The sequence below is a fragment of the Bicyclus anynana genome, chromosome 15, assembly GCF_947172395.1.
Source record: "Bicyclus anynana chromosome 15, ilBicAnyn1.1, whole genome shotgun sequence".
NCBI classification, from domain to species: Eukaryota; Metazoa; Arthropoda; class Insecta; order Lepidoptera; family Nymphalidae; genus Bicyclus; species Bicyclus anynana.
The window spans coordinates 8,545,704-8,572,381 of NC_069097.1; the positions used below are offsets into that span (position 1 = coordinate 8,545,704).

Consider the following 26,678-nt stretch of genomic DNA (forward strand, 5'->3'; position numbering starts at 1 on the left):
GTTGTCTGACAAGATTCGTCGTATCTACGTTAGTGTGGACAATGAGCTCAAATATCTTTAACTGCTCTAAAGCCTTCCAATCATCCTTATGTTTGGTGGCTATGTTGAAAAGCTCGTCCAGAACCTCTTTTGTCTTCTTTATCATGCTTAATATGAAACCGAGTTTGTAAGGATATTCTTGCCGCGTCTGCTCCTTAATATGCGATATTGATTCAACTTTTTTATTCGTGTCATGCACTGTTTGTTCAACTAGTGTCGCAATTTTACTTTTGAGGTCGTTGTCTTTATCTTCTTCTACGTTTTGAATGGATTTAGTCAGATCTCGCAAATTTAGGTACGATGGTAGCCATTTTCTCCTGCCATCTTTTTTTTTCTTTGAAGGGTTCGTTTTATGGGCGTTTTTAGTTTGGTGTCGATCAGCGACGTCGGTAGTTATTTCTCTGTTAAGATTGTCGTTATGATTCTCTATATCGATGTACTTTAATCCGAAACAATGCAGGGTACCTGGTTACAAATAGTATTGTATATTTTAGATATGAAAAATATTTCCTTTGAATACTTTACCAGTACCTCTGGTGCAGTGGTTAGCGTTAGCTGCGGATGCAGAGGTACTGAGTTCGAATTCAAGTCAGGCTATGTAAAGTTGAGCTTTTTTTGTTTTAAGAAATTTTCACAATAAAATCTCATCCCGAAGTTGGGATGTTGTAAATGATATGAACCAGGGGTGAAACATTAGCTCGAGATTAGTTATTAATATTATGAACGTAAAAAAATAATTCAAATTTATTTATCAAAATTTTGCAATTTTAAAAATAAATCACTTCATTTCAGAAACCAGGGTCCTACTAAAACATATTTGTTTTTGTTAGTACTAAGATATACTAACATTCTTTTTTAAAACAATTTTGAATTTTAATGAATTTCGTTAAAGACATTGTAGAAAACATAGAAACTACCCCCAATATAAAGATGCAGGCAGTAGATATCCAAAAAAACCTTTTGAATTAAAATAACTTCTTACCTAAATATAAGAAAAAGCAAAAACGGTATTTCAAAACGTACATTGATGACGAAGACTGATATTTTTTATCGAAAAATTTAATTAATTATCCAATTACACGGCTAATAATTTTGTTAATGCGAAAATAAACAAAACATAAAAGTAAATCGTTAAAACTTGTTTAAGTACTATAAACTAGCAAAAGCTCGCGACTTTGTCCACGTGATACCTATTTAACAAATCGCGCGAAAAACATCTATATTCTGGGATAAAAGTAGCCTTAGTGTTGTTCAATAACCTTTTCTACCTTCTAATGAAAGTCCCATTAAAATCGATTCACCTGTGTTAGCCCGAACAAACAGACCAATGGATTTTTTTTTCAAGTTTGTTCATGTTTTAGTATGATGTAAATAACTAATAAGCACTTGTGGAAAAATTTTGTTACAACAAAACTTTGTAATCGCATACATACACTTGAAATTTTATTTATATTATCGATTTGAAAATGCCAATTAAGACCTCTATGGCGAAATCGTCTATTTTAAGCATCAAAATAAAATTTTATGTTTGATATTTATTGTCTTGCTTGACTTAAAAATGTCATAACAAATTCTCAAGAGATGCAAAAGTGAAAACGATTTAATTTATTTTGCAAAAATTTATTGTATTTATTAATGATGCTGTTAAATAACATCAAACCATTTTATATTTTGGAAATCTTGTCAACGGTTTCTAAACAATTTCGTTTGTTACAAATAAGGAATTGTTATAGCATATTTGGTATAAATGATTTGGTCCAACAAGAAAAAGTAAGTGAAAATTTACAAAACCTGCTTTCGCTACAAGTAAAGCTTGCTTCATTAACATCCAATGGACGTCCATTGCTGGACATAGACCTCTTGCATTCCCAAATACAACTGTCTCGAACCGCCCCCATCCAGCGGCTCCCTGCAACATGCTTAATGTCCTCGATCCACCTTGTGGGGGTCGACCAACACTGCGCTTTCCAATGCAGGGTCGCCAATGGGTCTACAAACTATGTGGCTTACCCACTTTAGCTTTTAGCTTCGCGACTCGTTGTCTATGTAAAGACTTTGCAAGCATATTGCTACAATACCATTCTATATGGAGGAAGGTCCCTGTTTTAGGAAATTGATTGTATATCTACAAAACTTATAATGTACCTAGGTGTATTTCCTTACTAATTGTTGTCTGCCTCGTTGGTTCTGTGGTTAGCTTATGTGGTCCAGGATCACGAGGTCCTAGGGTTCGAACTCGATGTGGAGATTGGAGTTGGGAAGTTACTGGTGTTACACCCCGTGCCCCGGAGAGCATGTTAAGTCGTCAGTCCCAATCATTACCATTAACATATGTTAGTGGTCATTAATGAATTTAACATTATCTCCCGCCAACCCGCAATGGAGCAGCGCAGTACCTAAGTTAAAGTTCCATATTCCCCAGATGCCCAGATTATAAGACAGGCCTGGCGCTGTAGTAAACGTAAATGGTAAAAGTGAAGGGGAAATAAAAAACTGATACATTTTTCTTTACAAGTTAGCCCTTGACAACAATCTCACGTGATAGTAAGTGATGATGCAATCTAAGATAGAAGCGGGATAACTTGTTAAGAGGAGAATGAAAATCCACACCCCTTTCGGTTTCCACACGACATCCTACCGGAACGCTAAATAGCTTGGCGGTACGTCTTTGTAGGATGGTAACTAACCACGGCCGAAGCATCCCACCAAACAGACCTGGACCTATTAAGAAAAACCCAATCGGCCCAGAGGATCGAACCCAGGACCACGTCTTGTAAATCCACCGCGCATACCACTGCGCCACGGAGGCGGTCAAAAAATTATGATACTGATGATGATGGTAGCCGTGATAGCCCAGTGGATATGACCTCTGCCTCCGATTCCAGAGGATCAGGGTTCGAATCCGTTCTGGGGCATGCACCTCCAACTTTTCAGTTGTGTGCATTTTAAGAAATTACCCTTACTATATCACGTGTCTCAAACGGTGAAGGAAAAACATCGTGAGGAGACCTGCATACCTGAGAATTTTCTTAATTCTCTGCGTGTGTGCAGTCTGCCAATCCGCATTGGGTCAGCGTGGTGGACTATTGGCCTAACCCCTCTCATTCTGAGAGGAGACTCGAGCTAAGCAGTGAGCCGGATATGGGTTGATAATGATGATGAGGGTTTCCTTGCAGCCTGAAAAGTATACAATCGTCCCAGTGCAAACATATAACCACGAAACGGCTGTGCGGTTGGCTAAACGGTATTTCCTCAGCGACCATGTCTTCGTGCGCGCCCGCCACATGGATCTAAACAATGATAGTGCTGTCGACGATTACATTGCTGGTCTTATTAAACAAGGTCAGTTTATAAGTACCTAAGCTGATCAGTCAGCCCCTCTAGTCAAGTGGCACGACGATTCTCTTTCTACGATCGCTAACGCTTCGAAAAGTAGAAAAATGTATGGGAATGACATTTGCTATCGACAGGTCACGTGATCAAGATCTGTCATTCCCATATTTTTTTCTAGTCTTCGAAGCGTTAGCGATCGTAGAAAGAGAATCGACGTGCCACTTGGCAGGTATATGTTATGGAACTACAGCCTGAGACATTCAATAAAAGCTGATAAGGAAATGCCCATTCCCGGCCCAGGCCTACCCTAATAGTAGGGGAGCCGAAGAGGAGGTTTTTGCAGTTACTCGAGCGCAGCAGATGAACATAAGGGAGTATACCACACGTTATTCAGTACCTCCACCAATTTTCGGAAGGAAGGTACCTTTATGAGATAGTGATAAAACTACCTACCCACTTTTTAACACTGCTTACAGGTAACTCTATGTTCGCGAGAACAGATGGAGGTGCGATTGCTGGAGTCTGTATTAATTTTGTCGCCGAACCAGACGATCCGAAGAAACTTCGCAACTATGCATTTTATCGACAGGTAGGTAAGCATAACGAGTGTTCTAATAAAGCGCGAAGCTATAAGCTCGTAAAGGAGGTCATCGATGAAGATTTTGTTAATAAAATATTTTATTTAAAACTAGCGGACGCCCGCGACTTCGTCCGCGTGAAACTCGATGTCAACTTTCAACAACCCCTACCCTACTCTACCCTACCCCTACCCCGTTTTCTAATTATTATTAATATGAACTTTATACAATAACAATAAAGCTCAAATTGACAACGTTTAAAAACATTTGTATTGGAAAAAGAAAAGGGCTATTTTTATGGTTTTCCCGACTATTATTCGAATTTTTCTCGCCGTAAAAACCATCCTAGAACTTCAACGAACATTTAAAAAAAATAATTGCCCAAATTGGTCCAGGCGTTGTTGAGTTATGCGCTTACCAACGCATTTTGCGATTCATTTTTATATTATAGAAGAAGATATGCCTACCGTTATTGGTCCATTGGCTCTCGCACCGTAATCCATCAATAAGTAATTTTGTTTGTCTTGTTGAGTGTGTCTTAAATAATGTATGTAATATTTTGTCATAGGACCCTAATACGAAAGACTTTTTATATTACACCGCAAAGCTGCAAGAAACGCCAAATCTTTGGAATACATTCAATGCGGACAAAATTTTCGAGGTGAGACCTAGGGTCAGAATTCAATTTGATATTTGAAGTTATAGCTATAGTAAAAGAGAGTGCTATTACGTTCATACCACGTGATTCTAGTGAAGAGATAATGTTTTTTTTTTAATTTCCAATTAACATAATTAGTGGTAATGGGAACACTTTTTGGTAAGTATAGATAATTTTATTAGGCATTACAAATTAAATTTAAAAAAAATCATTTACATCCATCGACTAAAACTGCCGTTGTGGAATGTTCCACGAGAATAGAATACCTATACGCGGTATAGCTAAGCTGGTTAAGAAATTTTATTGTTTCCTTTACTTATCTAGGGCAGTTTTTCACCACTGACACGAAGGCAATTACGAGCAAACCAACTTCCTTTTGAAAGTGCACACCCGCCCAAGCGATAGTTTCCTCGACAGTACACCTTGACAATGACTTCACAAGCACTTGAAGCAAGTTATTGTCTTTTACACACTAAGACTATCTAAATCAAATTAATACGAAATATCTGAAAAGTGCCGAACTGCATGTAGCATCACGTGGTTTCAGGTTTTTTTTTGTCAAAATGCAATCAAAATATTGCTGCGCCCGTGTTGTACTAACGGTAGATACTCAATAGTGGCAGGTCGCTCAAATTCGAGCATCAAGGTAACTTTTTCGTAACTACCTACAAATTGGTGATTAATCTACCTACCCAAATTAGAGTTCAGTATTTTTTTTCATTTAAAATGCCTAATCGATATTATTCTACTACTTACCTACTAGGTACTCTTAAATAAGAATGAGGAAAAAAGAGTAGGAATATCAGTAATTATGGTTTTTTTTTCGCAGATTAAAATGATAGCTGTATTACCGGAATATCGGAGACAGGGTGTGGCCACGATGCTTGCGCAGAAATCGAAGACTCGAGCAAAGGATTTGGGATACGATGTCATTCGCATGGACTGCATTAATCCATATGAGTATGCCCTGCATTACCAACCTTTCTTTTTTTCTTTCCTACTTCATCAATTAGATGTCAGCTTTCATCATCATTCGTTAAACAAAGTACCAGGATAACAAAGAACGTAGGAGGTTTTTACATTGTTTGATACCACTACCTACAATGTTTTTAAATTATAGCTATAAAACATTAAACCTAAACATATTATGTACACACAATCTAAAAGTACCAGGAAAACCTAATACAGATAAATTAAGCATAAAATAAGCTTTCGTTTGACTGATGTTACAGAAGGTGGGAGAAGTAAAATAATATTTTCACTGTACACAAATTTATTCGATAACAATTTCAGCATAGCTTCCGCTATAATGTTAATATTACACGCTGATGGTAGTATATCAATGAATCTGCTAAACAACCCTCTATTTTATAATATTTGCAAAGTTAGTGTCTACTGTTGGTAGCACGAATATGTTAACAATACAAGTACGTTTTAATAATAGTTCCGGAGTATTATTATACAAACCAAACGTTATAATTCTATCTAAAACACATTAATAATTAAAAGATATTTATAACGATCGTAAAATAATATTAAAATATCGAAACACAAAGTTGAGAAATTAAATACAAACTAAATCATAACGTGACGTCATAGTTGTCAAGAGTAAAATAACCAATGATGAATTTATATCATGTAAAATAAATAATTATATTTATATCAATAATTAATAATAACCTCTCCACTGTTCGGATTGATAATCATTGTTACTTAATTAAATTTAACTATAATAACCGGAAGTCATAAAAGTATGAAATGAAATGACGCTACTATACGCTAGGCGGCGACACTTATCTATACGAAATAGGCGGGAAGCAGGTACTATTTGTAACATTCGGCCATCCTGAAGAAGCCGTGTCCCACGGCGTTCTGGTAACACTCTGGTATCTCCCACTGCACCATCAGTTATCTGGAAAGAACAGGATCCAGCAGTAATTTGAAACTGACAAGGTTTTGATCAATATACATAATCGAAGTGCTATGATAAAGCCTAATTCGTTTCTGGTAAATATGTTCATGGGTCACTTAGACTTCAAACCCAAACAATAAGTATATTGTGCTATCTATATGAAAGAAATTCAGAAATTATGATAAAACAAAAACATCGCTATTAGTACTTCCAGACAGGTACCTAATCTGGAAATACTTATTTTACTATAAAATCACATATTTGAATTTTATCTGCATATTAGTTACTAGGTCATTCCGACTTCAATAAATATGAATCACTAAGATAACTTGATTAATCAAAATAACTCGGACCAATTCAAAATCAAAATCAAAATCTAAAATCATTTATTTCAAGTAGGCTCAGTTTACAAGCACTTTTGACACGACAGTAGACTATTTGTAAAGATTCTACCACCGGTTCGGAAGGCAGGTTCTGCTGAGAAGATACCGGCAAGAAACTCAACAGTTGCTCTTTTGAAAAAGTCATAGAGTATTATAATTTACAATTGATAAAAATTACAATTTCTTATAGTTTTATTTCCTGTGTGAAGGTGGAAAGCTGACCCAATGGCCTCCAAGCGCTTTTATCTTTATAGGAACTCATCAATGTTGTAGTAACCTCGACTAAGTAAATGTTTTTTAACACATTGCTTAAAGCTATGCATTGGCAGGTCCATCACAGTCTTGGGGATCTTGTTATAGAAGAGTACACCCAAACCTACAATAGATTTTTTTTTTTTTACTCTTTGGAGACGATATGCAGAAATAACTAACTTATGCCCGTGTCTAGTAAGACGTGGGTTTAAATCTCCTTTTCGTTTGGAATTCGTTCGTTCAATTTAGGTAAGCACACAAATACTTAGGTTTTTCACACAGACAAAAACGTGTGTCACACAGACGCAGGTCACACAGACGCAGGTCACACAGACGCAGGTCACACAGACGCAGGTCACACAGGCGCAGGTCACACAGACGCAGGTCACACAGACGCAGGTCACACAGACGCAGGTCACACACACTTAGGTCACAAAGTCGTATATCATACAGACATATAGTAAAAGGTAAGCCATAGTCGAATATATAGATATAGACAGACGTGAGTCGCATAGAAGTGAATCACTGACGAGTGCCACATAAGACAGAAGTCACGTAGAAGTAAACCAAGAGGAACCGAATCACATATATCGCCACTTATGCATAAGTCACATAGAGAGAATCTTACAATAATATTGTTTCAATTGTGCGTTTTTTTTTATTTAGAACTGTGAAAATCAATGTTAATTCTCGACTACCGTATATGAGGACATCTGTAACTTCATTTTCGTCCCTATCTACCAGAACAATCTGCAAATACGTAGAACTATTAATCTTGTTAATATTACAAGAATATAATTTAATATCTGTACTTATTCACTAGTACATTCTATCAATAGACGAACTTTGAATTGAATTAATTGAATCTGTAAACTGCATCCCATAAGGTCTTAGCCCCCACACATTATAGTACAAATTTTATACGTATCGACCTATCTCATGTTACGCTTTAGAAATCTTTTATGATTAGATTTTAGTATATAAGTACATTTATATTGTAGTTTTCCCAAAAAACATATGTTTCCAAAATCAGTAATTCTGTTTATATCTATAATAATATGTGGGTACGAAACACCATTTTCATTACAGACATATTTTTGTTGATATAGCTATTGTTCCGTTTATTGTGTAGGTCTTGCTCTTGTACCTACATTAGGTGGCTGTAGTTCGCGGGTTGGACAAACTGACATTCAAACATTTTTATGACTGAACATTATGATACGCTTACTGGAATAAGGAGTATTAATTCCTCGTGTGATATAGAAAAGTGTATCGTCTCACGTTTTTCCACTATCGGACATAATAACTACTATTTACTCGAGCCATCTATGATCGTTTAAATTTACACACACCTGACCATTAGCATACATAAAGTTCTATAGCATTCAATATAACCCTGATTTACCATTCTTCAACAAACTGTTAAATTACGGGTAGTGGAAGCTTTACTCCATTATTATAAAGTAACTAGCTGAGCCAATGTTGCTTTGCTTTAGAAGTTTTACTACTAACCACCCTTATCGTTTAAGGGTATCAAAAATGTATAACAACCTTTTCTCGGACCTACCTAATATTATCTACATATAAAACTTAATCAGAACCGGTCAAACTATTTTGGAGGATTATAGCAACTAATCATATTATGATAATTTTATATGTAAAGCTAATCCAAATGATATTATTTATTTACCCATTAACTTTTAATCTTTTGATAATATATAGTGAACTGAAAATTGTAACAGGAATACCCTGACTAAAACACATTTTGTAAGAATAATCAATTGATACAGTTAGCACCATAGTATAAATGGTTCCCTAGTATTTACAAAAGGCCCCTTAATGATGTAGACACATATAGTATTCAAATAAATAATTAGAACTCCCTTTAACTTTAGGCATACGATAACTTTCCATGAGCGAATGGTACACAATACTGCATGTATTTTTTTTAATATAAGAAAAAGTAAATCTTTATATTTTTTTCACTTATTTAAAACCTGTGGTATTAATTACTTAAATATGATATTTTTGCAACTACTACTAATTGTTAAGTTTTAGCTTAATTAATCGGTCTCAGTATAGTTTTCTTATTTAAGCAGTTATTTTAACTAATATAATAGTTTTGCGTATAGGTGCGATGAAAGTTGTAATTTTCGTATTGAATTTGAAACTAGATGGCCCTGAGCTACAGTAAGATGCGGTAACTTTGGTGTGTTACTTAACCTAAACTAAATGTTGAATTGTGATTAAGGGCTCTTATGTTCAGGGTATAATGCTTATCATTTCTCATCGCGAAAAGAAGACGACTCTGTTCAGTTAGAGTTAGCCGTATACCACTGTATTCTAATTAGAGAGCCAGCTTGAATTGTCAATTTTCTTTCTTTCCTGGCTTATAAGTATCTTATTTGTGAACCGAAATCCTGAATAGCTAGCCACCCTTAAGCTAGGAGTAAACGAGGTAATAAATTATATCTATACTTATAATAAATCTGTAGAGAAGTCAATTCTGTACATGAAATATATTGATAAGTACAGACAAACCCTAAGAGCAGATTTTATTATTTATCAAATCTACATCAGCTAAATCCTCGAATTATATGATAGAACTCTTCTTCAGAAGTTACTTCAATAAAGTACGCGATAGGCATACCTAATTATCACGTCTTGGCTAGTACCTACTGATTCTAATTTACTATAGCGCTATTAATGAACTCTGTAAACGCTTTACTGTCATAAACGTCAACACCAAGTAATATCAAGTATTTAATTTTTCTAATTTTAAATGCTTTGAGATGTCCTGTCTGACTGTAATAAAAACTGGATAAACTGAATTCTGAACTAATACTATAATTATGATTAGTTACGATAAGTTGTTATATTTCATGAACAGTTTAATATGGGAGTATTTTGTAGGGTGATATAATAAGCAATAACATTTAATAGCTAATTGTGCAACCTACCGTACAAGTAATTCAATCAATAATATTAAACAATCTTACTTTGCCCGCGGGTATTTAACACTTTTATGGAATACTTTACGAGACTCTTTTGATATCGGTATATGTTAATTTGGTTGTTTTAGGTAACATGGCGCTATGAACGGCTGTTTTTTTTACTGTTTGTGAAAGAGCTCTATTCACTTATCAACTTCGCCAAGGAGAGCTATAATTTACCCAATTAGCTAAACAGAACTTTGTACAAAATGCCTGTTTACTTTTTATTATTACTCAAACAAATCAATAAAATGTAGCTTTGGTAAGAAGTCATACATTTAAAATAAATCAACTAAGGTTATAAACAGTTTTCTTGCTAGAAACTATTATACGACTGCAAGACTTTTGTACAGGACAAGATTACTAATAGGTATTTGAATCAGTGACTAGTTGTACCAGCAACTTGATCATTTACTGCCTTCTATAAAATGTATAACAGTATAATAATCATTAAAAACTTTAACTTTCACGTATCACTACTTGAACACATCACGAGTACTTTATCCATATACCTGCATGTCTCGTCACATAGACATATGTAACCTATACCTACTACTCCACTCTAATATTTACTAGTGAGCACCTCCAAAACTTTTCATAACAATGGGCGATTTTTACTATTTTTCTGGCAGTATACGGAATTTACTTGTCGTACCAATGTATTATGTAATTTTATATGCACGCGGCACACCAATGGCGAGGCGTTTGTATAAGCGCAAAAAAAAAGTTTACGATATAAAAGTATACATAGCTGGACTAACCTGGACTGTATGTGTTTGCTGCCGCGGAGTTTGCGATGTCGCAGCAACCCAGCAAATGGCTCGGCGCGGCGGCGCGGCGGCGCGGCGGCGCGGCGGCTCGGCGGCGCGGCGACTAGAGGCTCGTGCTCCCGCAGGTGTAGCAGGGCCCCAGTCCAGAGGGCTGAAGCGTTGGAGAGGCGCCATACACTGCAAGTTTTCTACACGTTCGCTGCCGCATTGACGATGCTTCTGTCTTCTTAGTTGCTTCTTTCTTGTTCAGATGAAAACCCAAAGAGTTAATCAGACGTTTTGAGGCTGGAAGGCATTTGAACGTAGCTCCACCAAAAGGCTTTTGATGATAGACGATAAAGCGTCTTCTCCAATAATGTTGCACTTCTCGAAGTCTTCCTTAATCCTTTGCTCTTACCGACATGACATCAAATTTTTCAACAAAGTCGACTAGTCGTAGAATGCTGTATCCGGACACGCTTGTATGACGATATTGTAGTCTTCGAAGTCTTTGTACCAGCGTTCATCAGGGTATTGTAGACGAAGCTTGATTACAAACTTCTTTGAGTTTCAATTCTGTGCGTCACATGTAGTTGATTTCTTGGTAAGGGCGTGGTGTAGAAGAAAAAAAATTTCCGTTTTTGCTTTCTTCGATTCTTCTTCTTGCCGAGACCCGTAGCGTAGGATCCCAACAGTTTTATGCCCACTTCTGAGATGTTACAGAAGGTGGGAGAAGTAAAATAATATTTTCACTGTACACAAATTTATTCGATAACAATTTCAGCATAGCTTCCGCTATAATGTTAATATTACACGCTGATGGTAGTATATCAATGAATCTGCTAAACAACCCTCTATTTTATAATATTTGCAAAGTTAGTGTCTACTGTTGGTAGCACGAATATGTTAACAATACAAGTACGTTTTAATAATAGTTCCGGAGTATTATTATACAAACCAAACGTTATAATTCTATCTAAAACACATTAATAATTAAAAGATATTTATAACGATCGTAAAATAATATTAAAATATCGAAACACAAAGTTGAGAAATTAAATACAAACTAAATCATAACGTGACGTCATAGTTGTCAAGAGTAAAATAACCAATGATGAATTTATATCATGTAAAATAAATAATTATATTTATATCAATAATTAATAATAACCTCTCCACTGTTCGGATTGATAATCATTGTTACTTAATTAAATTTAACTATAATAACCGGAAGTCATAAAAGTATGAAATGAAATGACGCTACTATACGCTAGGCGGCGACACTTATCTATACGAAATAGGCGGGAAGCAGGTACTATTTGTAACACTTATTAGACGACTAAATAACTGATGAGGGTAGATATATAAATAAAAGATTATGTCTGGCAACCATATAGCAATAATGTTTGCATGCTTAAGCATATGTAACATTTTTTGTGTCTTAAGGCGGAATTATATTTGTTTAGCGTGTCGTGTCGTGACGCATTAGAACATAATCGGTATCATACATTGTTTATGCGACACATCAGAAGCCATTACGACATGTCACAACACGCAAGTGTAGGTAAACGTTGCCATACAAAATGTATGATACTGATCCTGTTCTGATGCGTCACGACAAGAGACGTCAGACAAACATAATTCCGCCTATAACCTCATTTTTCAGTTACAAAATAGCCGAACGTTGCATGCTATCCTGTCTCGCAAAGTTTTCTCTGCACAAGTTGCGCGGTACAACAGCGCCGTTTATCAAGAAAGCCTCGGAACATAACACGTGTGTACGCGTATATGTGGACGCGCCCGCCAAACAGGACTCGCCTGAGATGAAGATGGCTGATTTAGAGAGCATGTTTGAATAAAACTTGTCTAATGTCAAAGAATTTTATTGGAACGGAGTTTTGATGCCTATTTGGATCAACCTAGACTCCGCGCCACGGTACAAGACCCGTAGACGCGGCGCTAATGTCTTAGGGCTTTCGCACACGGGCCACCGGCTTCAACCACAAAACGCCGCTACCGGCATATTTCCTGTAGTATTTCATTTTGTATGGACACGCTACAATCGTCGCTCGCTTCTTGTGGCCCGCACCGGCCACTAAATGCCATGCCATACCACTCGCGCGATTCCGCACCCCCGTCTGTCTTACCTCAGTAGGTACCTGTTTGAGTAGACGACAACGCACGCACGTAGTCTGTGGTTCTTTTAAATAAATATGGATTTGTATAGAATTATATCAGAGATTCAATCCCGTCCTGCGATTTGGGATTCAAAAAGTAGCAGCCACTTACCACAAGTGTCGACCACCGGCCACAAGTGGCTGTTGCGCGTTTCAGCTACTTTTGTGGCCCCTTCTTGCGACTTGTGGCGGCGTTTGTGGCTGTCGCGTGTGGCCCGTGTGCGGCGACCATAGATTTACGATTCGGTACAAGTAGCGGCGACACTTAATGTCGCTCATTGTCATTTGGTAATGGCGGTCTTATCTATACTAATATTATAAAGCTGAAGAGTTTGTTTGAACGCGCTAATCTCATTAACTACTGGTCCGATTTGAAAAATTATTTCACTAATAGATAGCCCATTTATTGAGGAAGGCTATAGGGTATATATTATCCCCGTATTCATACGGGAACGGAAACCACGTGGGTGAAACCGCGTGGTGTCAGCTAGTTGTCATAATATGTGTAAGGCGCTGTCAATATTAGTTCAGGTTTTAGCCGCGAGACTTCTTTTGTGGCGCGGAGTTTTTAGAGCTGTTTAAGCCATTGAGCATCCCGTCTACGGGGCATCACATTATCGAAAAAAATAAACGAACACGTGAGTTAAAATTAAATCAATTTCAGAATCCGGTCGTTTTAAATAATTTGTATGTTCTTAACATCTTCCGTTATCGTGTTTTTTTATTTTATTTCTAATAAGCTAGGTATAAACATAAAACAGAAACTACGGCATGGAGTAACATAAAATATTAAATATATTTTAATTTTAAACTTATTCCAATCGTGTATACTTAACTTAAAACTGAACTTTGAGTTCATAGCTTCTATAATTTAGCCTTAAAAATTTTCGCCTAATATAGAAAGTCGATAGATTTCTTAGCAACATACTACAGAACTCAGACCAATTATTGTATAGGACCTGCCTCGCTAGACGTTACCTTTCTGTCAAAGTTTAAGATCAACGATCCAATGCGATTATAAAAACTGTCTCTATAATATCGATGTTTTATAGTTTGTTCGTAACTTAATTTAACTTCGTAACTTAAGTTAAATTTTAAGTTTTCGCCTATTATTACCACCACTAGATTAAATTAAATTATGACATAATCCTGACCTTTCAAAAGTGCTTGTAAACTACGCCTAATTAAAATAAAAGAATTTTGAATTTGAATTTTGTTAGTGTTTGTCGGCCTCGCAAAAATACCTATTAAAACAAAAAATACCTATTAAGACTAATAATGATGATGATATATCAAGCTTTTCAAAAAAAAAATGCTAAAAAACCTGTCTATAGATTACATAAAGATCCAATCATAGGAACCGATAGTAGGTATCATTAATCGCAACAGATTCCATTGTTAATGAGATTGCTATTTAGTTCAGTAGATTCAGAATTATCTAATAAGTAGTTCGAACACATAATCAGTCGTTAAAACTGTTAATTACATCAAAGCAGATAAGGTTTTAATATGTTGTTGGAGAACCATTCCTCTGTGAATCGTAAATGGTCTCCAGGTTGGGAGAGGAATACTAGCTTCCCATCTTCTTCCATCTTCTTCAAGCCCAGACGATCCTGTAAAATTAAACAAGAAACAAGTTAAAATATAAAATTTTGAAAACTTTTTGACAGTCATGAGTTTAGCTTGAATAACAATAATTTTCATATCACAAATTCTTTCGGCGGAAGATCGGCGGTTTTCTATTATAATATAGAAAACCGCCGATATCATCCTATTAGCTATCAGATCTTCATCTATACTTATAATAAATCTGTAGAAAGGTCAGTTCTGTACATGAAATATATTTCCAAAATAACTAACAGGTGGTGATTAGTAATCGATACTGCAAAATGCAATCAGTAAAATTTTTGTCTGTCTGTATGTTCGTTATAGAAACAAAAAATACTCGACGCATTTTAACAAAACTTGGTACAATTATTCTTCATATTCCTGGGCAGGTTATAGTATACTTTTCATCACGCTACGCTCAATAGGAGCAGAGCAGTGAAGAGAAATGTTGGTAAAAGGGAGAAATTACTCCATTTTTACAGCATTTCTACTGTAAGGGCTGGATTAAAGAGGTCTAAGGGCGGACGAAGTCGCGGGAGCCCGCTAGTTATAAAATATAGCTAAGAACCCAAGTTCTAAGTTTTAAGTTTAACAAAAACATTGTATCATAATTAGATGCTAGACAGACAAATACACACGTGTCTCATACAGTGAAGGAGGAAAAACATCGTGAGGAAACCTGCATACCAGAGAATTTTCTTAATTCTCTACGTGTGTGAAGTCTGCCAATCACCATTGGGCCAGCGTGGTGGATTGGCCTAATCTCTCTCATTCTGAGAGGAGACTAGTGCGCAACAATGAGCCGATTATGGGTTTTAATGATGATATATAGATTTACCTGCTTATACAGTTCCGACTGTTGCAGACTCAGTATCTTCTTGGCTTGGCCGGGAGCGTAGAAACCGAACCATTCTGTCTCCTTGGGCTGCACGATGCTGTCGTTATCAAACTTCACCATGATGAAGTGCTCCAGACTCTCCAAGTTGTTCACATAGGTCTGGTTGACTGTTCTCTCGTTGTTAATGTCTGCTAGAAACTCGCTGTTCTGTTTGTATGTGGTGTCGTCGAGAGGGTCGTGCCAGTACGTCGCTTGCACGAGGGAGTTTTGCACCCACCTGCAAAATAACGGAAATAGGACTCAAAAAGGGTAGTTTTCCAAAAATAATATTGGTGTAAGCATTTTGTCCCGAAAAGATGAAGTGATTTCAATTTATTTATTTTTTTATGTTGTATGAACACCTTTCATACAAAAAAATAAATTATGGGCGAGTGTTCTTAGAGCGGTGGTGCTAATATCAGAGAACGGAAATGAACTACAACGCATGGTAGAGTCACTAAATAAAGCTAGCAAGCTCGCCGGGCTAGAAATGAACCTCACTAAAACTATGGTAATGACCAACAGCACCAAGGTACAAATATATGTCGATAACGAGCCTCTCCAGTATACCGAAAAATATATCTACCTAGGCAAGCAAATAAGCTTCGACAAACTAAACAGCTACCAGGAGGTGGAGCGCAGGGCCCAGTTAACATGGAATAAGTACTGGAGCTTTAAAGAAATATTTAAGAGCAACATGCCAACCAAGCTGAAGACTAAGGTCATGAATTCTTGCCTTATACCATGCCTAACCTATGCTTGTCTGACATGGAAGTTTAACAAAAACATCATAAATAAAATTATAACATGCCAACGAGGAATGGAGCGGAGCATGCTAAACATAAAAAGAATAAATAAAATAAGACATACTAAAATACGCAACCTCACAAAAGCAACAGACGGCCTAGCTCAAGCTCTAGCATTAAAACGGAAGTGGGCAGGACACATAGACAAAAGAAAGAGAGGGAGACCTTGCAACAGATGGGAGGATGAAATAAAACGCGCAACGGGTCCAAACTGGATACAAATAGCGCAATCCAGAGAAAACCGGCACAATTTGGAGGAGGCCTTTACCCGCAGAGGGGTTCCTACAGAATAGTTGAAATATAATATTGAACCCAGGACCTCCGTCTTGTAAATCCACCGCGCATACCACTGCGCCACGGAGGCCGTCAAATGCATTTAACTAAATGATACAATCAACAAATTATATGTTCGTTATAAATAATGACTTAGGTATGTGTTCGAAGGCCATACGTAAGTAACAGCCGCATCGAATTTTAGATCGACAACTAACCATTTAGTTATGATTGATGAATGCAAGAAACAAATTATTTTATAATGAAAACAATTTTGTTTCCAATAAATATAAAGGTGAATCCATAAAATGATTTTTTATATTCGACATCGATTTCGCTTTTGACTTCAATCTCACTTGCCGCTCTAGCCATCTTAAGCTTCGAAAAGTAAAATGAAAATAAGTATAAAGGTGGCATATCTGATTGATAGGTTGATCACGTGACTTATCGATAACGAATAGAAAGAGAAAAGATACGTAATATGGCTAGAGCGGTGATTTTACTTGTTATTAAGCCAATCAATTATTGTAATTTAGCATGTACTATTTATTATTTTTATACTCTTATTAGTATATTGGTACTGGGTGTTTTTTACCTTTTTTTTAATTAGTAATTCTTTTAAGGGCAATTGCATACGTTTTACAATAAACTATCACATGAAGCCACTGGAATGTCTCTCAAAAAGTTCAAAGTGTTTATTAAACGCAAGCTTTTAGTAAAGTCTTAGTATAGTGTTAGTGAGTATATAAATGATAAAAAAGCTTGGTGTTAAACTGTATTATACTACTGTGTGCTTAGTTTTAAATAAGTTTGTAAAATGGTGATAAATAAAAACAATAAACCTTGGCTGAGTTTGTTGTGGGCTCTTCTCGGACCAAGGCGCGTTTGGAACCCTCGTAACTTCTATACGTCTATTATTACCACCATTAGATTAAATTAAATTTTGACATATACCTGACCTTTCAAATTTGCTTGTAAACTAAGCCAAATTGAAATAAATGAATTTTGATTTAATTTGATTTGAATAAAATTGTTTATTCAAATCAAATTATTATTATTATTTACAGACGCACCTGCAAGCGATTTAGCGTCTAGTTTAGAAAGGACCATTAGGTGGTATATCGTACTTCCGGTACGATATACCACCTAATGGTCCTTTCTAAACTAGACGCTAAATCGCTTGCAGGTGCGTCTTTGCGATAATAACTAGTCATAACTGAAGCTGATGGTCACCGTTTGATATTTCGTTGTTGATTGCTACGAGTATAAGTACTTGCAAGTATAAAGCTAACGATGTGGTCATTGTTTGAGGAAAATATATGTTTAACCAATGTAATGTAACCTCACTTCATTTAGGCAAATATATCAAGTTGTATGCAAGTCAAATACTCCAGTATTGAGGTAACCACAATTTCCACATTCCACGGACCATTACGATTATTAAGAAGTTAAATCTTAAAGGCAGGCGTCCACAGATCCGCATCGTATGCATTGCATCAAACGGATTTTAGAATTCTTTGTATAGAAAGTCATACAAGTGCGTCCACTGGTCTGCAGTGTACGGATCGAATCGAACAGATTTTGTTCTTGATAGTGTCATCTCCTATCGGATGTCAGCAATCATTAAGACTAATTTCACTTTGTTCACTGCTGCCCGAAAGAGTGATCTCGTACTCATATTAAACCATTGGCGTAAGTTCTTGAGCCAAGATGTACGTTTACGACCAGGCCTTCGTTTCCCCTTTATCTTTCCCTGAATAATAAGCTGGAGCACGTCACATTTGGAGTTTCGCATTATATGACCCAGGTATTCGAGCTTCCTTCTTTGGTGATTTTCTGCTTTTTGTAGCACAGTAGTATTGCGTACACGATCCCTCCATGATATTCGCAGTATCTGCGTGTAAAGCCACATCTCAAATGCCTCAAGCTTACTACACATCGCTTGCGTTAGTATCCAGGCTTCAACCCCATAAAGTAACTACGATACTCTCATCCTCAGGGATATTTCTAAATTGCGGTCACAGAGACCTTTTTTTTAATCAAGTAAAAGCATTTCTACAGATTTTATCTACAGTAAAATTTAAAATCCGTTTGATGCAATGCGGTCGACAAGTACCTACGATGGGGATTTGTGGACGCCTACCTCAAAGTTCTAAATACACGGCAGTCAGAAATCCAAGAACTTTTTCTATAATTTTCGATGTTTTTCCTTCACCGTTTGAGACATGTGATATTTAATTTCTTAAAATTCACACAACTGAAAAGATGCATGGCCCGTACCGGATTCGAACCTACGCCCTCCTAATCGAAGGTCATCAAGGAATATGACCACAAGGAAGTGGTCAGTCTTGGGGGATCTTGTTATAGAAGATTACACACAAACGTACAAAAGTTTTTTTTACTCTTTGGACACAATATGCCATAAGAACTAAGTAACTTGCCGAAATAACTAACATGCATATGCTGGCGGCTCGAGACCGTTTTGTTTGGAAGTCCATGCAAGAGGCCTGAGTCCGGCAGTGAACGTATTTATAATTACTCAATGTGTATTTATAATTACTCAACATACGTAGGCCATAATATAAGTACTTTACCTACCTACTGAGTTGCTCTCAAGTCATAATTAAATATAGCTTAATAAGTCTACGACCTGCAATTATTATAACTTGTCATTTGTTTATTGTTGTAATAATCTGCAAGTCACGATAGAATGGCCACAATAATCAAATTTACTTTGCAAATGGTCACAACAAGTGCCTACGTAGGTCACGCGAGCCATTTGTGGCCGAATGTGAAAAGGTTATCATCGAGTGTTTATACTCAACCCTATCTCTTTTACTGTTTGTTATTTAAAACAGGTATAATATTTTTTTATTTGTAATAGACAGTTATTCTCACAATTTGGAATGATTTTTCTTCAAGTACCTACGCATTGCGATGGCGAAAAACCATGACCCGACTGAACAAGATCTGGAAGAATAGAGGCATATCAAACAAGACACAGAACAGAGTCGCCTTGTCCGTGCCTTAATATTCTCGATTTTTATGTATGGAGTAAAAACCTGGACCATAAAAGCAAGAGAAAGGCTTAGGATAGACGCGTTTGAGATGTGGTGCTGGAGGCGAATGTTAAGAATACCTTGGACAGCCAAGCGCACAAACGTGTCTATTCTATCGCAGCTCGGAATCAAGGTTAGGCTTTCCTCCTTATGCTACCAACGCATACTGGGCTCAGACCAATTATAGAAGGACCTGTATCGCATTCAGAGTCACGAACAAAATTGTCTGTCATTTTCTGAGGAAAACGAGCTTAGATTTGGTATATATATTAAAATAAAATAGAAGTTTTTGCCCGTTTTTTACACACTTCAATTACACAAAAAGGTATTTTTACAGAGCTCTTTACCCGACGAACACGATTACAACAGCTATTTAACATCGATTCTATAGACAGTTTTTATAATAGCATTAGATCGTTGATCATATACTTTGACAGAAAAATAACGTCCAGCGAGGCAGGTCCTATACAATAATTGGTTTGAGATACTGGGGTATTTTGGGCACATTATACGGCGTGGTGACTGCAGCTTGGAGAAGTTAATAACAAGCATCACTGACGGGAAAAGACCGAGGGGCCGCTCACCAACACGATGGGCTGACCAGCTAAAGGAGGATAAACGAACGAAGTTCTACACTATAGCAGCGATGGCCACCAATAGAAGCCGATGGAAGGCGTGGACCCGCAGGAGGCTGGGATCTTACCAGGACCACGATCTTCAGTAATGAAGGAACGACTATAGAGGGAGAGATAAGTACCTAAATGTGTAAAACTAAGATATTTATTATTCTTCTTCTTCTTCTTAAGGTGCCTCTCCGACTAGCTAAGGTTGGCAGTCTCTATCCTTCGCGAGGCAAAATAATTGTGCGGCGCTCGCGATCCCGGTCCACTCTCTGATGTTTCTCAGCCAAGACTACTTCCTGCGACCAACGCCTCTTCTACCAGCAACCTTTCCCATCAAGATGAGCTGTAGAAGCTCGTATCCCTCGTGTCGTAGCACGTGCCCTAGACACGCGACTTTTCTCGTCTTGACGGTCTGCAAAAGTTCACGCTTCTGATTGACGCGTCGCAGAACTTCGGCATTATTATTCACAGTGGCGTAAATAGGACGGTGCCACCGGTGCCCAGGCACAGGGCGTAGACTATCGGGGTCGCAAGGTTAGACAGTATTAAGTATCAGAATGGGCAACGCATTTGCAGTAGTGAACCTGCGTTTGAGTTTTAGTGAGTGAGACACAGTGGGTGGTATGATAGGCAAAGGGTCTACTTAAATATGGTGCAGTTATAGAAGCTTGCACAGGGCACGGAAAAGGTTATTTACGGCACTGATTATCCAGATAGCGTATTTCCACGGAAAGGGGGGGGGGGGGGGGGACTACGCGGGTGAAAACGCAGGGCATCTCTTAGTTTATAATACTAATAAATTGTAAATTTTTGTTGCTCTTAAACTACTGAACCGATTTGAAATGAAATTGTACTAACTGAAATTATTGTACTGTTGGGAAGCTACACTAACCCCGAGTGCTACAGGCTATATTCTATCCCTGTATTCCTACGGGAACGGGAACCACGCGGATGAAACCGCGCGGCGTCTGCTAGTTTTATATACTGTGGTGTGCACTTTATACATGCATTAAAGTACTGCATGCCCTAAGATGTTTTTCTTAATGCTTATTAAATGCGGTGTAGGAAAAACATCGTGAGGAAACCTGCATACCAGAGAATTTTCTCAATTCTCTATGTGTGTGAAGTCTGCCAATCCGCATTAGGCCAGCGTGGTGGACTATCGCCCTGACCCCTCTCATTCTGAGAGGAGACTCGAGCTCAGCAGTAAGCCGAATGGAGGTTGATAATTATGATTAAATGCAGATTTTCCCAGTATTTTTATTTTTTCTTACTAGTGCATACCCTGGTCGACAACCTTATGCACGCCATTAGTTTTATATATATAAAACATACGAAAATTTCAATAGAAGAGTGTGAAATAGGGGTTGAAAGTACATACACATCGATTTTTACGCGGACGAAGACGCGGGGTATACAATAAAAAACCTAACTCTTTGATGAGTTAGTTTTTAACCGACTTTAAAAAGGAGGAGGTAGTCAACTTCGTTGGTTTTTATTTCATCTAAATTGTCAAAGATAAATCGAAGTAAGTACCTACCTACCTAGTTCACATACTGACAATAGCAGACCCAAGAGTAAGAGCGGAACATATTATGATTATAGATCTAACACATACTAACTACTTCCTACATTATACAATGTGCAATCGTAACGTAACTATGATCTGTGTATCTACGGCGGAAATGCAGTATTATGAAGTTTATGTTTTAAATGTAAGTATTATTTTAAATTTAACATATAATTAAAAATTTTGAAAAACCCCTGAAGGTCATGAATTTATTTAGAATAAAAACTTATAGACCAGAAATTCTTATTATCATCATATATTATGTACCTGAGCTCGATTAAAGAAAATTGTTTATTTTTATTTTAACACTAGAGGACGCCCGCGACTTCGTCCGCATGAAAGTCTATGTAAACATTCAACTAACCCACCCCTACCCTACCCTTACCCTACCCCTACCCTACCCTACCCTAACCCTACCCTACCCTGCCCTACCCCTACACCTACCCTGTCCCTTTTTTCTAATTTTTCGCGCAATTTTTAAAATTTTCTGTCATATGAACCTTCTCCTGACAACAACAAACACATCAAAAAAAATAGTGAAATCGTTCCAGCCGTTCACGCTCGATGGCATGACCAAGGGATATATCCCTTGGTCATGCCATCGAGCGTGTGTGCATGCATCGAGCATGTGGAATCATTTTTACGAGTAGTATATACTTATACGAGTATAGATAAGCAATCGGATTTTCATGTCCCAATTTTCCCACCACCAATTTTCTCATAAAACGAAGCTAAGAACAATCTCGATTAAGTCATCAATATTCTCTTTCAGTGCGCTCTCCATTGAGACCCCACTTTGTTGACCTTGAAATATTAATGATGGTGACATGTTGTTACTTTAGGAGAATTTTGAGACAATATTTGTACTATCAAAATGAAGGTTTGTGAAAAGTTCCCAGCTTTATCTGTTGCTTTAGATCATCGATTCCTAAAATATCATCGATTCCAGATGGACCCCTGGGGTCTACGGAATACTCGGCGGGGGTCTACGTTGACGTCACATAAAATTGGAGTTCACGATACGTAAGCGGGGGTCCACGAAAATTTATCTAGTTCCATACCAAATAGGGAGTTATATAAATAAATAAAATTAATGATTGCTTCCTTGTGCTGTGAGTAGATATCAAACATTAAAGTTGGCTGAAATAACTTTCTGCCTGGACAATTTTACTTTTTGAGTCACAGCAATCAATTTTCACTATTTATTTTTTGAACTGTTATTTCGTGGGTATTCAGGCTGGAATAAAAAACTGCTAGCTGCAGCCATAGATGAATCTAATCACATTTTTTATCGAATTTACCTTAACCTGTGAAATTTGAAAGAGGTCAATGAGAAAAAAAAGTTTGGGAGCCTCTGCTTTAGAAGTCCCACGATGACTGGACTGGAGTACTGAGTAAATATAACAATAATGATACCTACCTATAATAGGCCGCGTAGTTAAGTAGTTTCCTCACGTAGTCGCATGTCTCGTGTTGTAGTGCGAAGCAATGTGGCAGACCATATACGCCCTGGTGTTGCCCGCCTAATGTTATCAAGTTCTTCACCGGCCCGACCTTGTGACCGCATCGCTGTACTACCGCACGTCTGAAAATCAAAAATAATTGTTTTTTTGTATTTTTAGAGTTTTTTGTGTCAGGTTCTCTTCAAGGTCAATGTCAATTTAGACATTCGAGGCTACATAAATTCCCACCAAGCTGAAAATCAGTAGGATTTTTTTAAAATATGATTAAAAATAAAATTTGTAAGTTCTCCATCTTTGCCCGGTAGTGCGGTTAATTTAGACATTCGAAGCTACATAAATTCCCACCCAGCTGAAAATCAGTAAGATTTTTTTTTAAAATGTGATTAAAAATAAAATTTTATAGTTTCCCATCTTTGCCCTATATGGAAAAAATTTTAACAAATTTTCTTGACCTTTGACTTTGAATAATTTTTTTCCTTACAGGGGAAAAATTATATTTTTAATCATACTCTAAACAATCTTACTGATTTTTAGCTTGGTGGAAATTTACGTTGCTTTACCCTTATTTTTCGGTCTAAAGGGATGTATTACTATACCATGTTTATTTCTGCTGCAATATTTTTTTTTAACTAATAATGATCAATATTGGATGTTAATTATATCTAGGAGCAGACTTAAAGTGCTCTCTGAAGACAAGGTAAACTCTGGGCTGAATTGAAAAAGCATTAAAACCACTCCAAGAGTACAATAGTTACTTGCTTTGCTCTATCTATTCACCTTAGTTTTCCTTGTATTTAGTGAATAATCAAAATACAAGTCCAAAACGTTTCACACAAAGTCTGAATTCAATCCCTTCTGTTACACTGAAGTTCTTAGTTGAGTGATGAAAATACCAATGCTCGAACTTTCATTTAATTAATTCACTTGACAATTTGGTTCTATTTATTCATATCACCCACAACTCCCAAGACCAAAGGTCTTCTAGAAGATTAATTTGGTAAATGGCCTAGAGAGGCCAGGAATCATGTCTGAGGTCTAGGTTAGCAGTTCCAAAGACTAAAGAGACTATAATATAAATATATAAAAAAAAAAGTTGTGTTAGTTACACTATTTATAACTTCAGAACGGCTGGACCGATTTGGCTGAAAGTTGGTGGAGAGTTAGGGTAAGAGTAGGGGTGATTGGTAGAATAGAAGTAGAGAAGAGATAGGTTAGAGGCAGGTCAGAGGTGGTGTAGGATTTCACGTGGATGAAGTTGCAGGCATCCGCTCGTTAAGTATATAAAAACCATAGTAATACTTACAAAAATTGACTACCTTGCGAGAAACCAATAGCATTGAATCCATCTTGGAGCTTGGGATCTTTAGCCAATGCATCACAAGCATAATCCACCTGTTTATTTGGATTCATGAAGTAACCATTTTCCAAATCCTCAATCACAGAGTTTCCTATTCTTAGCGACAAGACATATGCTCCTGGTATTTGCTTTTCAAGGTACAGTTTGAATGTTCCAAGGCTGAATGAAAAGCAGCATGTGTCACCTTGAAAAATTTACAGACATCATAAATTCACTATCACTATCAGACTACATTAATTAGACTATATTAACTAGATTATATTAACTGTCCATTACAGGGCCCAGCATCCTTCGCTATATGGATAGAGATTTAGACAAGATATAGTGATCATTCTCATTAACATCTAATAGTGATTGTGAAAGAATCAATCATTAGGAACCCTATACTACATGTCATTTCATAACTTATTTATTTTAAATTATGTATTGTTTGTTTATAAAATGTTATTCAAAATCTATTAATTATATTTAAGTGTTCCGAGCTTAATAATTGGATTTATTTTCAATTTAATGTCCTTGAATTATTAGGTGTGAAATGACTACCCTCATTTTTAATTTGTTTGTTGGTAAACATTATGCATAGAATAGGGCTGTAGTTTGATTTTAAGTTTTCCACTAATTATCACTACTGTCTAACAAAATTACCTGCCGTTCCTAAAGTGCTTTTGTAAACTAAACCTAATTCCAACCCACCACTCTGCTCCAACCTGTGTTCAGATCAGATCAACACAGAATCAACAAGATCAGAGTGGTGGGTCTAAGCTCTATATAAATTTATCAATAAACTAGTGGACCCAGTCAAGCTTCACTTTGACTTATGTGCACTTCACTTCCTCCCTATCCCTATCCTACTATGCTACCATGCCTATCCTTTCCCTACCCTGCCCCTACCGTAACCCTACCCCTACCTTACCCCTAACCTACCCTACCCCTACCCTAAAAAAACTCTCCCTAAGAACCATCCTTGTAGTTCAAGGATTGTAAACAGGAAATTAATGAAATTGGTTCAGCCGTTCATAGGATTTGCACATAGCAACACATTTTTACAATTCATTTTTATATACAAGAATAAAATAGACTACTTAATACTTCAAAGAAAGCCTTTGCAAATTAATTAAATTATGTTCTAAGATTTCCTGAATAACCATTAAATTATTTTATGAAAATAATTTACCCCTACACTACATAATACAGTTTAATTACTAGGAAATACTTTTTTTACTTACCCATTCCATGCCACAAAACTATTGGAGTGGGCTTCGCCGGCTCAGCAACGGTATAAGTAAATAAATACAACAAACTCAGCCAAGATATCATATTGCTTTGTTTTTCAAACTTTTCCTTTCAATAACTTCAATCACAAACCTAAAATTAGAATAAAAATAAAATATATCTTTCCATTTTAGACTCACAATTTATTTAATTGATATGTATTTTAAAATTATTTCGAGAAATGTTAGCAAAATATAATATTCAAAATTTTAAAAGCAGAATTACGGACTATAAAATATCAAATAGATATTATTAGCAAAGCATTATACTTTAGAAAAAATATTATTTAAATTTAGAATTCGCACTTGACTATTTTTTTTCCATACAATATAACAATACGTCTAATTTTCCCGGCCGACACAATTTCACATTCACATTCACATTCACAAATTGAAAAATCAAAACATGACATGACAAACCACAGCTGGCTGTCAACGTCAAGTGTCAATGTCAAAATATTTTTTTTAGTCGTATGTTGTTACCGCACTCACGCACACATAAAATATAATAACATGCCATCCAACATGAATTAAGGATATAGTGATAGATGGCGCTTTACTTCACATCAATCTGTTTAACACTTAGAATAATAGATGGCGCTTTCTATGTGTAAGCAAATTAACTCTTTAAATAGCCAAGCTAAAGCTACAACTCGTAGGTCGAAGCTGTAATGTTAGGTATATAAAAAAGCTCAAT

General features: G+C 36.6%; 2 protein-coding genes across 3 annotated transcripts; one reads left to right on the plus strand and one right to left on the minus strand.

The window, feature by feature from the left end:
• Positions 1 to 1,677: 1,677 nt before the first annotated feature.
• On the plus strand, positions 1,678 to 12,756 carry LOC112052232 (uncharacterized). Its single transcript, XM_024091241.2, has 6 exons — positions 1,678 to 1,809; positions 3,216 to 3,381; positions 3,849 to 3,961; positions 4,519 to 4,611; positions 5,438 to 5,568; positions 12,564 to 12,756. The coding sequence occupies exons 1-6, from the start codon at positions 1,678 to 1,680 to the stop codon at positions 12,754 to 12,756; spliced, it is 828 nt and encodes a 275-aa protein (XP_023947009.1).
• Positions 12,757 to 13,848: 1,092 nt separating this feature from the next.
• Positions 13,849 to 26,431, minus strand: LOC112051764 (palmitoyl-protein thioesterase 1). Of its 2 annotated transcripts, none has more exons than XM_024090549.2 (6): positions 26,288 to 26,431; positions 25,937 to 26,075; positions 24,657 to 24,894; positions 23,311 to 23,475; positions 15,521 to 15,797; positions 13,849 to 14,687 (listed from the first exon to the last, which is right to left on the minus strand). In XM_024090549.2, exons 2-6 carry the CDS (start codon positions 26,025 to 26,027, stop codon positions 14,562 to 14,564), a joined length of 897 nt encoding a protein of 298 aa, XP_023946317.1. In that variant the 5' UTR covers positions 26,028 to 26,075; positions 26,288 to 26,431; the 3' UTR covers positions 13,849 to 14,561. The 2 variants fall into 2 exon arrangements, with proteins under 2 accessions (XP_023946317.1, XP_023946332.1); XM_024090564.2 differs by having other exon boundaries at positions 26,252 to 26,376.
• Positions 26,432 to 26,678: the final 247 nt, after the last annotated feature.

Coding starts and splice junctions, on each gene's coding strand:
- LOC112051764 (XM_024090549.2), bottom strand. CDS start 26,027: ATGATATCTTGGCTGAGTTTGTTGTATTTATTTACTTATACCGTTGCT. Junction 23,476..24,656: donor TCGCAAGGTAGTCAATTTTT/GTAAGTATTACT, acceptor TTTGATTTTCAG/ACGTGCGGTAGTACAGCGAT. Junction 15,798..23,310: donor AACTACGCGGCCTATTATAG/GTAGGTATCATT, acceptor GTTATTTTGCAG/GTGGGTGCAAAACTCCCTCG.
- LOC112052232 (XM_024091241.2), top strand. CDS start 1,678: ATGCTGTTAAATAACATCAAACCATTTTATATTTTGGAAATCTTGTCA. Junction 1,810..3,215: donor ATTTGGTCCAACAAGAAAAA/GTAAGTGAAAAT, acceptor GTTTCCTTGCAG/CCTGAAAAGTATACAATCGT. Junction 3,962..4,518: donor ACTATGCATTTTATCGACAG/GTAGGTAAGCAT, acceptor ATTTTGTCATAG/GACCCTAATACGAAAGACTT.